This window comes from Meriones unguiculatus, chromosome 8, assembly GCF_030254825.1.
Source record: "Meriones unguiculatus strain TT.TT164.6M chromosome 8, Bangor_MerUng_6.1, whole genome shotgun sequence".
Taxonomy (NCBI): domain Eukaryota; kingdom Metazoa; phylum Chordata; class Mammalia; order Rodentia; family Muridae; genus Meriones; species Meriones unguiculatus.
In genome coordinates, this window is record NC_083356.1 from 115614656 (window position 1) to 115628848 (window position 14193).

The 14193-nt window shown below is 42.6% G+C and overlaps 1 protein-coding gene across 5 annotated transcripts in view; it reads left to right on the plus strand.

The window, feature by feature from the left end:
* Nucleotides 1-14193, plus strand: part of Ccdc141 (coiled-coil domain containing 141) — a 163832-nt gene that overhangs the window by 74882 nt on the left and 74757 nt on the right. For 4 of the 5 annotated variants that reach the window (XM_060390407.1, XM_060390409.1, XM_060390408.1 and 1 more), the window contains one exon: nucleotides 5947-6141. The exons of the other annotated variant lie outside the window; for it this stretch is intronic. In XM_060390407.1, coding sequence (XP_060246390.1) covers nucleotides 5947-6141 — 195 coding nt within the window. The remainder of the gene's footprint in view (nucleotides 1-5946; nucleotides 6142-14193) is intronic. 5 annotated transcript variants of the gene reach the window in all.

The window sequence follows — 14193 nt, forward strand, 5'->3', positions numbered from 1 at the left end:
CTGCATATATTAGCTTATACAGAGAAACTCACCATTACACTAATCATTATCCCCTGGCTTCCCTCACTGAGGGTTACAGAATTTGCGAAGTTACAATAAAGCGTATCCCTTCCTTAAATCAGTCCACAATCATATCTGAGGACTGTAAAGCAACCTCTGAGATGGAGATTTGCACTTTGTCTAGATTGGAAATCAAATCTGAAACGTCTCAAGGCAAAATTAGCTAAGTTGTCCCAATCCTAAGACACCTGCATCTGTACATCTCAATTCCTCTGTCTTCACTTTAGAGAATAATTTGTTTTACTTGCCTGGTTTTTAAATGAACTTTCCAATTATAAGCAGATGTCATTTTTCACAGAACATAAATTAGAAACAATTCTATCACTAACAGTCACAAATCTGTATAAATAGTATTGAGTTTGCCAGTGAGCCTTGGGAAAATCCATAAAACAACGGGATTTTTTTTTTTTTTTATTGGTAACCCAATTCTTGCCTATACTTGGGGTTAGTTTCAAGCTCAGTGAGCCATATCCTTTTAATTTTCAAGGGAAACTTGCATTTTAAAACTGCCTCAGAGCTATGCTTGTTTTAGAAGAGGCTGAGTTCCAGGAAAATCAGAATGCTGTGGTCTGTAATGGTAGGGTTGGAGCCACCTGCTGGCACTGTGTTCAGAAAGCCTCAGCTCATTCTGTTTAAAAGCCTAGAGGAGGACTTGATTGCTTTTGTTTTGGGCTCTGGCTTTTCCTTCTTCCTCCTCTTCCTCCCAATTCTTTATCACTGGCCGATCGTTAAGTGGAAAGTCCCACAAAGCACGGCTTCTTGTGTGGCAGCAGTGAAGGGAGTCTTCAGGTAGCTGCCTGAAAAGGCATTTTCTTAGTGTCTGAGATGGCCATACCCACTATGACCTTCCTGTGGTACTGTCACATGAGTTGGTGATTACTCAGCTCCCAGCCTTACGCTTCCTTGATCTACTTTGTTTTTGGATTCCATGCCTTATTTCATGGCCTCATCATGAGCTGCTATGTCACAAGCTCCATTCCATTCATTGGATGCTTGCACCACTAAGCCTGGGACACAGAGTTTGTTCTCTAAGCTGCTTCGTCATTCTGGAAGATTCTGAAACAACTGGCATAACTGTTTTCATTGCAGCCACTAAAATTTGTTTTATTTATATAAACCTTGCAAATCCATTTAGTTATCATCTGTTAATTCCTTGTTTCATTTACATTTATTTTTTTATCTTGTGCATTTTGCTGTTTGTCTTTTGCCTGTATTTGGGTCTGCGTACTGCATGTGTGCCTGGTACCTCATGGAGTCCAGAAGATGGTGTTGTACCTCCTGGGACTGGAGTTCTAGACAGCTATGAGGTGCCGTGTGGGTGCTGCGAATCAAACCCAGGTCCTCTGGAAGATCAGCCAGTGCTCTTTAACTATTGAGACATCTCTCTCGTCCCCACTTCATTCCTAACCACTCCCTCATCTCTCAGTCATTTTCACTTCTAACCACTTGAAGTCCTCATTTGCCTTGACGGCTCTCACCTTTTGCTTTTAAGCCTCATCTTACACATCTCTGCCTACAGAAAATGCACGTGAAAGTCCTGCTCCGGGTCAGCCACGTACTCTAATGATCTAGACCTCCTCACTCGGCCTCGCCTTGACCAGCCCAACCTTCACTTACTGATGCGATTGTAAAGTCCCAGACCACTACTTACCTGCTCCTTACCACCTTCTGAGTATCCCTCAGCGGTGCTCATACGTTTGACTGATTGTAGATAAATTATGTTTGATAAAAACATGTTGACCAGTCAGGCTTTTTATTAATTTTGATTAAAAAGATAAACACCAATCGGAATAAAGTCATAATCAATTAGGAAAAAAATGTTGGAGGAGAGCAAGAAATGTAAAGAATACAACAAATGTGAGACACTGAAGAACGAACAGTGGTTCTCGGAAAATAGAAATCTTGGGAATCCCCTCCCCAATTTTTCACATAATTAAAATCCTAAGACTAAGGGCGAGCCAGCAGATTCACTTGTTTTCTAATCACTTTTCTGAAGATTTAGTTACCCTGTGCTTTATTTGATTTACAGTTTGCTTTCAGACTTTACTGTGGCAAGCAGCTGTTTGCTTCAGTGCCTGCCGAGGCACCTGGCCTGCACCGCTGAACTGTGGGCTCCACTCAGTGGCCAAACGCTGGAGAGAGTGAAAGAACCTAGGAACTCCCAAGCCAGGGTTTTGGCAGGGGGTGACAGCAGGGGGTGTGTGTGTGCTTGTTTTGTTCTTACGATGAGAGAAAAACAGCCTAGCTCATATTCAGAAATTGATTTGGGGCATATCTGTCGTTTCTATGGACGCGTATCGGCCCCAGTCCCAGCAGGGTTGTTTATGAATAATTAGGCTAATAAACCAGATTTTCAGAGCACTCCAAATACCAGAATGTGAAGCACAGCTGATGAGTCACTGAGTTGGCACAAATCACTTCAGAAGCAAGAGTGCCCACCAAATGGTGGTACCAGCCTTGGTCTGCGGGCAGAAATAGAACTCACAAGCAAAACTTGGGCCTGGATCTCCTTAGCAAGTTTGGGATAAAAAGTGTTCTTCCAGGCCCACCTCCTGCCAATTCCTGGAATTCTCTACTGGAAGGCTAAACTGAGCGTCTCTTTCCTGTAGAGTTGAGACATAGTTCTTCCACACCCTTGTAGGAATGTGCCTCGGAGGGCACAGTTCTCATGGCCCCTGGGCACTGTCCTCTGCATGCGTGGAGAGGGAGGGAGCCCTTTTTCTCTAGGATGATCCTGCAGTTGTGCAGGTCGGTCTGAAAATGCCTGCAAGGGGACACGAGGGAAACCTGTGCAGTAGTCACTGTCCAACCTGACATAATCAGAATTTGAGCTTTCTGCCTGCTCACTGTCATTCTTCCAAAGCGTAAACATTTCTTTTAAAAAATCACGCCTGCTCAAAGCAGACTTTCAAATATTCTCTGATTAAAATTGCCAGGTTTGTTTGTACCATCTGCTAATGCAATCATGGGAAATTCTGATTTTCTGTCAATGCGTCAATCCTCCTGGTACTGAACCAAATGGGATCGTAGATTTGAGATTGAGCAAGAAATGGTCTGCTCACAGTAAGGTGGCCTTGGAATCAGCCATGCTTTGGGAGCAATCCATGAACTCAACATTTGCCTCTGCTCCATCTGTTTTTTGGGAGTGATAGCCAGTCAGTCTTTCTCAGTCTCTCACGCATGCATTCCATATTGCATTTTGTCTGTCTCCCCCTAACTTCAAAATTACACTCTGAAATCAAGCATAGAATGAAAATGCATCATAAGGTATTGAATTATTTCATCCTCTCCTCTACAGGGGAAGTTTGGTGTGAAGAAAAGCCTATTAAGCATACCGCAATTGTTATTTCTTTTGCTTTTCAAGTTGAACATATTTTACTTTGTGAACTTCCTTAATGGCAATCCACGACTTCATTTGAAGATCTAGCCTAGGACTGTAAGGGAAATTAGAGAAAGAAAGAAATCTTTTCCCCTTCTTGTCTAGCCGCACTAATCCTCTTTTAAAGAACCCTTTCCATCAAGGGAACCTAGAGAAGCACAATTTCCACAGCAAATGCAATACTGAGAGGTACAGTTTAAAAGGGTCACTACTGTGAGTGATAAGTGAAAATAATGGAATGACCCAGAGAGGCACGCTGAGCCCAGAAGCGCATACTGCCACTCGGCTTTATTGGGTCAGGAATATGCACACACTTCTGCCTAATTGGAAAGCCAGGGAAATGGCAGACCTTGGCTTCTGCTGGTGGGGACACACACCGGCAATGTTTTATTGCAAAGTGACTGAAACCTTGTAAGGACTTTAACACTTAGGAGACAGCAGGAATGGCTTAGTGACAAAGAACTAAGATTTTCTCCATTGGGTTCCTCCAGCCTTGACAAGGTTGACAACCATATTTTTTAAAATGTGTGATGCCTTCAGACAGACTCCAGAAAGTTTTACCGTAAAAAAATACATATATAAAACAGTTAAAGTGTCCCCTCAGAAAAACGCCTGGAGAAATACATCATCACAATGGTATAGAAATGCATCTGAAAGTGCCTGCAGATTGCCCAAAGAAAACAGAGTCAATTTTCTGAGAAGATTGAATAGAAATAGTGAATGCACCCAGCTTCGTTTAATGCCCACAGAGTTCATGTGAGAATGTAATTAAGAGGGAAAATAGATAAATGGTTGAACCTGGTTCTTTGAGTTTCTTCGGAAGGTCAGGGCCCATTCTTTTCTAGCAGGATTCAAAGTCGCAGGAGACAGGGGGCCGAGTTTCCAGACACTTGGCTCTGCGACAGAACATTCTCTCTCCTGTGGTTTTCAAATTTTGCCCTAAAGGCAGATTAATGAATATTTTTAAAGAATAGGCCTTCCTCTCATTATTTATAGAAATATAGAGCTTTATGTAATACATATTTATAATAAAGAGTTTTATTATTTGCTGGTAAAGCAAATTAAGCCTGAGTTTGGGCAGTAAATTTTCAATTATATCTATATAGATATATATCGTGTGTGTGTGTGTGTGTGTGTGTGTGCATTTGTTTGGAAATATCAAGGCTTCTGATTCAGAATCAGAGAATCCTAGGGTTGTGTGGGGCTTTTGTCACCATGAAGTCCTCATGGGGGCCCTATGGAAGTTTAACTGCAGCAGGTTCTCTCTCAGCTAAGACGGTAAATCCTTCTGTGATGTTGAAAAATGCCGTGTCATCCTCTGCAGAGCTGAGCTGGGCTGGCAGCCACACCCAGGTACCCTCACTCAGGTGAGCTTCTTCAGCCTCAGCATGGCTAACACCCTGAGCATAGGTTCTGACTCCCTTTCTTGGTGCTGAGACATTTGGCAAGTGCATAATTCCTCTAGCTACCCTGTGGAGAAAATGTGGGTAGCAGCTTGGGCCTTGTCGGGGTGGTGAAGATTGAGTGAGATGATATGCAAAAAGCCCTCAGCACAGTGCTACCACAGATAAAGGAGAGGCAGTGGTCATGTAGGGAGTTGGTAGAGAGTCCTGAAGTTTCAAGCTGGCCCAGAGAACACACAATGGCTATGAACCGATTCTCCATATTCTGATTTCTTCTGCATTTCCCTTATACCCAGCATGCTAAGCAACCCCCAGGTTTTGCATTTATAAAGGGTCCCTCCTCACTAATGAATGCAGAAAGTGCTAGTCACTGCCAATTATAAAAAATTACCCCTTTTATTCAGCATCTTCATGCATTATTTCTTTACCTGAGTTCAAGATTAATTGGCCCGCAGATCTTAACAGATTATAGAAATAATGGCACAGAGGCTTGAGATGGAGGGAGTAGGTCGTTAAATGCACAAAGAAAGAAGAGGGCTGATGAGATGGCTCAGTGGCTAATGTACATTTGAGGCTGGACTTTGGATCCCCAGACCTGCCAGTAAATGGCCTGGAATTCCAGCCCTTTGAAGTCACAGTGGACCCAGAGAGCAGACTAGTCAGCAACGGCCATGCCACTGAGCTCTGGGTTGGCTTGAGAGACCCTACCTCAACGAATGATTGAAAATGGCTTTACCTCAACTGCAGGTCTTCACGTACACTCACAGATGTGTGCCCACACATGTGTAGCCACACGTGCCAAACGACAGCAGTGTCTACACATGCACAGCATACACACACACGTAAAAAATCGGGAGAAATAAGAAAAAAAAGAGAAGGAAACAGGAAGAGTTGGGTTAGGCAAAGTAGTGGGCCCTTCAGGCCCTCTTAGCCACGGGTGTGTTTCCTAATGCTTGTCCACCTGGACAACTGGACTCCCAAGATGATTAGCAAACAAAGGCCAAGAATGCTCACCTGACATTACCCTCCAGGAAGGTCTGGGCACAAACATCAAACTCATGACAGGGTCTGTGTGCAGCCACTAAAGAGAATGTTCTCTTGTAGGAATGGAATTCAGCCCTGGAGACGCTAAAGAGCCAGGCTCTGGGGATCCTACGGTCCAAGGACTTGGCAGAAAAGGAACAGCTGCAGCTCTCTAACCAGAAATTGAATCGGCTTCAAGAAGAGTTTGGACTGCTCATGGCAGAAAGGAAAACCTCATTAACAATGGCAAATGACTTTTTTAACAGTGCCAACAAGGTCAGTGGGAGGTCAAGATGATAATCTTATGTACTCGGGCTAACCAATAAGAGACTCCTCATGTCGACTGGCCAGGGCATGTGTGTCACAGAGGCTAACTACCACGTAGAGTCAAACCGATAGAGGCACACCAGAGTTTTTAAACCACACTCCTGGTGTGCCTATTGGTTGTTTTTCAAAACTAAGATGTCGTGTTTTGATGTGTAATGAGTTAATTTTTAAAATAACTCCAAAGCCAGGTTTGGTGGCACATACCTTTAATCCTGCACTCAGGAGGCCGTGAGTTTGAGGCTGCTCAGGTCCGCATGTTCCAGGCCAGCTCTCTAGTGAAACCCTGACTTTAAAAAAAAAAAAAAAAAAAAAGAAAGAAAGAAAAAAGAAAGAAAGAAATGGCAACAGGATAACTAAAATAGTTTTATTTTAGAGATGTCATTGGTCTGTTTGTGGGCGTCACTAGTCTCTACAATGAAATGTTTCTCATAGAGATGAGGAAATATTATAAAATATATCAGATTAGAAAGAAACCGTAACAATGTTACCTAAACACCCTTCTGTAGTTTGTTTTAAAGAGTTCAGGCTGCCTCCAATTCCCAGTGTCTCTAAGGATGACCTTGATCTGGTCTTTTCCGTGTCCATCTCCCTAGTGCTGAGGTAGCAGGCATGCACTGCCACACCAATTCCTACATGCTAAGCTAGCGCGCTACCAACTGAGTTACACCCCGACCCCTGGTTTTGTTCGTTTTAAACATTTTCCTCAATTTATCAGGTAAAAATACATCCATTTTATGTCTTCTGCATATGAAGCCCTAAGGTCAGAAACTGACTCCCATCAGCCATTCTGCCTTGGTCTTACCTTTTTAAGTAAGGCAGGGGGGAGCCGCGACACAGACCGTCAATGGGTCTTCCACAAAAGAGCTTCACTGCTGGAGCAGGTGGTGCTGGGAGTGGCAATGTTTATGACTTACCAGCAGGCAGGTATTATCAGAGAATAGTCTTTGTGAATAGGATTTCCACCTCACCATCTGCTACTACACGAAGTTAGTGTGCAGCCCAGGAGATGGCCCTGCTCAATGGAGCCCCTTTTCTTCCTGACTTTGTCTTCCGACCTCCAGAACCATGGGCAGGCGGTGTTCAGTGTGTGAGGCTGGTGATGGTGTTTGTATGTTTTTGATCCTTGCCACTGTAACATAGACCTCCAGCTTCTACACTGGAATTGTTTCACTGGTGAAATTTCAGCAATTTCGGTGTAGACAATGTAACCAGCAGAAGATGCATGTTCCTGGAAGCTAACGGGTGCTGTGCTCTAAGATCACAATGCTAGCGCCGAGTCCTGTGAGCTACTGGGTTACTTAATGGTGAAATTCCTTACTTACAAAAAACTTTTGAGAATCTGAGTAGTAAAATTCTAAGGCAGAGAGGATGGGATTACAGGAAACCTATGAAAGAAGTCCTTGGTTAATTGACCTTTTGGGGGGGGGGTCTCAGTGTCTTAACACAGGGAACATAGAGACGATAGCTGGAGATAAGGAGCTAAGTAGATGTTAGTTGCTAGCTATTTTCTCTTCAGCAGCCCAAATTTTGGGGTAAGAAGTTATAATATTTCCATTACACCTTTAGTCTACAGAATGATTGGCTGTTTTGAAGTCAACTGTGATTGTTGCTAAGGGAAGGAGTAAAGAATGTGTTTCTGTAAAGCAATGATCTAGTAGACGCTGCACAGCGCACAGCCTTGCAAAATGCAGTGTTTTCTCTTTCTCACGCTCTTGTTCTCTCATTATTTTGGTTTCTCTATGTTCATTATTTAGCACCTTGCCTTGGCTATATGTGATCTGGCTTTAGCCTCAGGCCCTAAGGGAACTTGTAAAAGTTAGAGAAGGTGAGTTGGTGGAGGAGAGGAGGAGAAAGATAAGAAGGAGAAAGGGGAGGGAAAAGACAAGAGTGGTACTTTCTGAATCTCATACAATAGTGTAAGTCTGGTCTGGGGAAGAGAACTCATATTTCTTAACCCCAAATAATAGATTCCTAGATTGCCTATCTTGTCTCATTGCTTGATGAGCATGCTAACTATTCAACTTATAAAGTCTGTTGGCATTTACTAGTTTTCTAGCATCTGGACAAATGGTACCGGGAAAGGTTTTGAATTCTTTCTTATTTAAGGAGGTTATTTCCAAATGAAGAGCTGATAACTCACTGTGAAGGATGCTGGGCCTGGGAATTGGGGCAGGACCAAATGCAAGAGTTTGTAGAGTAGATAGTTAACCATGAACCCACACACATTGCTTCTGTGTTAATAATGTGAAATAAACGATGAAATTATGTAGAGAGTAAATCTATATGTTAAGAATTAAAGTCCTCTTATGACTTAGATGTGACATTTTTCTTTCTGATTCATATTTTAGAATCTCCAAATTTAAACAAAAAAAAAAATCTTACCACTTGACCCAAACGTGGCAGGAAACTCATAAATCAACCTCTAAAAGGCTGGTTTTTAAAAATTGATTGTAATATCAAAAGTGTTGAAAATAATTTTCTGAGGTGCAGTTTCTGTGTACACTAGTCAGTGGGTAGTTTTTAATGTACATCATCAGTTGGTTGTCTCGGAAGTGCTAGGTTTTCCCTTTGAAAACGGCCTGTGATGTGTCTGGAGGATGCTGGGTCTCCACGCTGTGAGCACCTGTGTTTGCAGAGGAAGTCATCCTCCCAGCTCTGAGGACCCTGAGAGTTTACCTGACCTTCAGGCTCCTGGGCTGTCCTCTCCTGGATGCTGACAGAAGATGCATGGTTCCTGGGTCAGTTTTGAGTGATGACTACAGCAAAGCAGTGGCTGGGTGACAGCATACAAATGAGCTCTGTATGTCCCAGTTCCAACATGGGTGATGGAGATGAGCACAGACATATGCCTGCCCCAGAGAGGAAGGGTGAGGTGAGGAGTTCTCAGCTCAGGGAGTCTGCTGTTGTAGAGCAAGCAGTAGCAAGCCTGCTCTTTGTCGTGTGTGTGTGTGTGTGTGTGTGTGTGTGTGTGTGTGTGTGTGGTATAACCTCAGGCGGGGAGACTTCTAGCCTCAGAGCCCACACTGAGAAAGGTGTCCCACACTGAGGTCAGGTCGTTCATTCTCTGCAGGAGAGAGAGGCGTTAGCAAGCACACACGCAAGCCTGGCTGCCAGTGCTGTGAGGGAGCAAAGAAGCCTCTGCCTGTTGGCCCTTCCCCATAGATTCCAGTTCTGCTTCTGATGTGTGAATTATTACCTCAGTAAACAAGCTTTTTGGCGGAAATTATTCATGTAATGTCAAATGCCTGCGAGCAGAACGTGTCTGTGCTGTAGCAAAATGAGACACTGGGATGATGCAAGTGTCGGCTTACTAAAAAGTGAGATGGGGTTAAGATATACTTTTTGAGGGGCTGAGGAGATGGCTCAGTGGGTAAGAGCGCTTGCTGCACACATGCAAGGCGTTCAGATCCCAGGAACTCCATAAAAATCTGCACATAGTCCTGAACAGGCCTGGATCCTCAGCCTTGTGCAGGGCAGACACAGGAAGATAATGGGAGCTTGGTGGCTGATGGCTTGCTTTCGGGTGCCTTGAGAGACCGACACCCTTTCTCAGGGACTGAGGCAGAGAGTGACAGAGAAGGAAACCTGGCATCCTCCTCTGGCCTCTACACACCCATCTGCACACATGTGCCCATACATCGCCATCATCACCACCACCACACCCACACCCACACACCATGCCCCCACCAACACCACCACCACACCCACCATCATGGCCATCACACCAAATAGTATTTTTCAACTTTGTATAAGTAGAAAGGGATAACTGTACAGTTTCTCTATGGAATAGACAGTAAGTTTTTATATCATATGTACTACTTAGACAGATTTCGACTGTGTTTCCTGTTATAATCATCCCTCCACTTCTTTTCATTTTTATTAACTCCTTTCTACCAGTGCTAGACTGAGTAAGTCATTCATCCATTAAAGGCGCTGAATAAGTGGTACAGTAAACCCGCTGCAGTAATTAGCTTCACCTTTAGGTACTAACTTACTTAGTGAATATTTACTGAGCACTTTTTCTGTGACAGGCACTATTCTAAATTCTGAGGATTCAAAAAGGGGCAAAATGTGCGGGAAATCTCTAAGTCAATATAGCTTCCAGATTCTGAGATCTAGTAAGCTGTAAGAATCACCTGTCCATATTTAATGCCTTTGCCTCATGACTCCAGGGACCCCACTATTACCTTATAGTTTGCCCAGGAGCTGGGGACAATGACTCAAAACTCATGAATCTGTTTCTCAAGCAGGGAAAATGTGGAGTGTTCTGGAGCGAGGGCTGTTGGAATCTGGACTTAGCAGCAGGTGGCAATGTTGAGACGTGGGTCTTGGGAACCGTGCTTTGTTTGTCTTAGACCAGCCTCTAAGACCCAAGCAAAGATTGAACCGTGCTACTTAAGGAGCCGACATACTTTCAGTGTTTTCTACTGTATTTGGTGAACCAATTCGTTAAACCATTCGGCAACAAATCAAGCAGTAATGTTGATGGTCTACTGTGAGTAGTAGCTGATTGGAGAAGAGTCCCTCTCTCTGGTAGTGCTCTGAATTTTACCCTCATAGCTTGAAATACAAGCATGACAGCTCTTACAGAACATGCTTGGATCCCTCCAAGTTTTTATCCTTCCCAACTGCAGGTTACCATGTTGTTCTATTTCCAGAATTTTCATGGGAATTTGTTGATATCTATAGACCATCTAAGACACAGTTGTCATTGTCTGTAGATTGTGATTGAGTGGGGCAGAGATGGATATCCAGTGCGCTTCAAGATCAGAACACTGTGAGCGTTTTTTACGCAGCAGTCTTGACTGAACCCAAACCGGCCAAGCACGGCCCTTGGGTTATCAGGTTTCTTGCCCATATCTTCTGTTCCCATGCACACAGCTTCTCTGAGGGAAGCAAGCAGAAAAGACAGGACAAGTTCATTGAGTGAGCTTGCTCTGATCTTCAGGTGGGTCTGTAGGAGTGCAAAGGTGAAGAAAATTGGGGGTATTCAAAGAAACACCTAGGTACGAATCATGATGACATAGCTTCCACAGCTTCCACCACTATTGCAAATGTAGTGTCCTTTAGAGGATGTGGTTGCTGTTCAAAACAATTACAAGACAGTATCACCTAGAGCCACATTTCTGTTTGACATGAAAACAAAATAATTAAGCATGACATTTACTGTACTTTTTTCCACTTACATAGTCCCCATTTTACCATTTAAAAATAAATGTATTTTAAGCACATTAGTTGAAAACAATTACAATTGTCTAATTATTGAACAGATTGAAAGAGGAAACATGCCCAGATAGAGAACCTAAAAAAATATTATTGAGAACAAATTTCTTAAAACCATGTCAATGAAATCTGGAAGTCATACTAATTGTTAGAAAAAAAATTAAAATTTACTTTTAATTAAATAAATCTGAGCACTGTATCTCAGTGTTCTCTTTTTAAAAAACTTAGTAAGTGCGTGTGTGTGTGTGTGCACATGAGTGCAGGTACCCACAGATGCCAGAAGGGGCAGCGAGATCCCTTGGAGCTGGAGTTACAGGCAGTTGTGAGCTGCCTGACTGGATGTTTGGGAGCCAAACTCTGGTTCTCTGGAAGGGCAGCACAGGCTCTTACCCAGATCCCTGGATTCCTCTTTCATTTTTTTCTTGTCTCTTACAAATAACCAGAATGCTTGCTTTCCCATCTCGCTTCTTACATCCTGATAGTGTGTTACAGTCTGGCTGTTTCCCTGTGTGAGATAGGTACTTGAGTGAAGCCAGTAGCAGGTGTGGTCTCAGCCTTCCAGTCTCTCATGTGTAGTTCATAAGACTGAGTGATGTTCTGTAGAAAGGCCATGATGTGTCCTGCCCAGTGCAGTGGGGAGCACAAGCAGAGCCTGGTCAGTATAAATGTGTTAAGGAAGGTAACCACTGAGTGAAGCTGGGAAGGAAGACATGCAATGGAAGGGGAAATACGAAGATGCAAAGTCAGGCCATGCTTGGGAAATGTAGGCTGAGTCATTTCTTGAGGTATGGTGTAGAAGATTAGAGCGAAGTGTGACAAAAGCAGTAGAGGCAGCCAGGGCTCAGTAAGGAGTGTGGACACCCTGTTCAGGACTGTGTATGTGTGTGCGCATTTACAATATTTAATGGTTACTATACATAGCATATATATATATATAATCTAGTATATATGTATTGCTGCTATTATATATCATTTACTATATAATATATGAGAAAATATTTGAAAACTTGAAAAGATTATGATAAATCAAGCCTCACCACAAAAAAATTGATAATATCTTCTGCCCCTCCTCCTTCTGTACTTCCTTCTATCCCTCTGCGAAAATGATGACTGTGAGGTTTAAAAACTTTTACGTTAAAGCTCAGAGGTTAGGTTGTTTAAATCTAAGTAAATATTCAATAAAGGTAGGTAAACTATCAGTACAGACGTATTAAATATATGATGAAAAGTATATAGAAAATAAGGGATGTCTTTAGCTTCATTCATCACAAGAGCCCTAAACCCACTTGAGGCTTAATGTTTGCCTGGTGTCTGAAAGGTCTTGGGTCCTACGTCCAGTACTGTAGATAGAAAAAGAGATTTTTAACTTTTATTCCTAGTCACTACTAAGTATTTTTTTCCAGTAAATTTGTAAGTGGACCTCTAAGTCATAAATGCATTCATTGGGTGTCCTTCCATATGGACTTCTACATTATTATATATCCTTTTTTTTTTTTTTGGCAGTGAACAAATTTAGTAGTCATTTCTTGGTAGATTTATTTTTCTTTGCCTAATTAAAATTCCTTGAAGCTAAGGAGCATGTGTACCTGACTTTGCGTTTACCCAAACAGACTGGTACCTTCTGGTTAATTATTTAAACCGTTGAGAGCATGAAATACTCTCGATAGAATTGCTGGTCTGTTGGAGAGCAGGAGCCTCTGAGCATAAGAGCTTTCACCTTCATGAGAGCAGCAACAGCTACTGTTAAACACCTTCAAGTCAGGACCTGTTGATTGTTGACATTTTCTTATAGAGAGGAGGCAAGGGTCACTGGGCCCTCTGAGTTCCAGCCACTGCTTCCTGTACCTCTCTATGTAACTTGCCCCTAAATGTGTATAGCCTTGCTGTCTCAAGGGAACAAGTAGATACACTGTGCGCAGCAAGTTCCGTGGTGGAAAAAGACTTTATCTCTGGAGCTGTGGCAGGCTGCCATCTCTCCTGGGGTAAGGCTTTGCATTAGTATGGCTGCTTTGCGTTGTGCCCGTGCTCCTGTAGCTTCTAGTCCATGTTCTGTGAGTGAGCCCAACAAGCTCATTGGCTTCCCGTTTTAGACCCTGGGAGGGTTCTGCTTTGGTCTGTCTGATATTTTATACGTAGACATTTGTTCCTGTCTCCCAGGGAAAATTTATACAATACAGAAAAGTGTACTGTATTGTACATAATAGAGTATATTGATCCAAAGTATTTGGGATAAGACCAGTCTGAAAGGGGGGAATCTTACAGCAAAACCCTAGAAACATACATTTCTAGTGCAACTTCCGTGTCTTACCTGAGAAACTGAATAGTTATATAAAAAGAAAATATTACATGTAGCGCCTTCCAAAAATCTCTCCAAAGACATTATTGACTGTTTATTTCTTATTATTCCCATGGCATTTCTTACTGTTCAAGAGAGTGAATTTGTCTTAATCATCTTTGTATGCCACCTAGTGTTCAAATGTTTTATGTGAATGAATGAATAAACAGCTGGTTATATGGCTTATCAGTTTAGTTTTTCTTAACTTTAGTTTTCTCTTCAAAAATAAGTCTAACAATCCCTGTCTACTTTAGAGAATACCTTCCCATAAATTTTAAAGGTTGGTGATAAATTGGGTAGGCTTTTAATGGAATAGTTAGAGTATAAACTAGACTGGTAGGGCATTAGGGAAAAATTTAAAAATATGTTAGCATGAGAAAATAACATAGTGGATCTGGGAGCCAGGCTGGGCATGAATTTGGCCTGACACGTTTATTACCTGC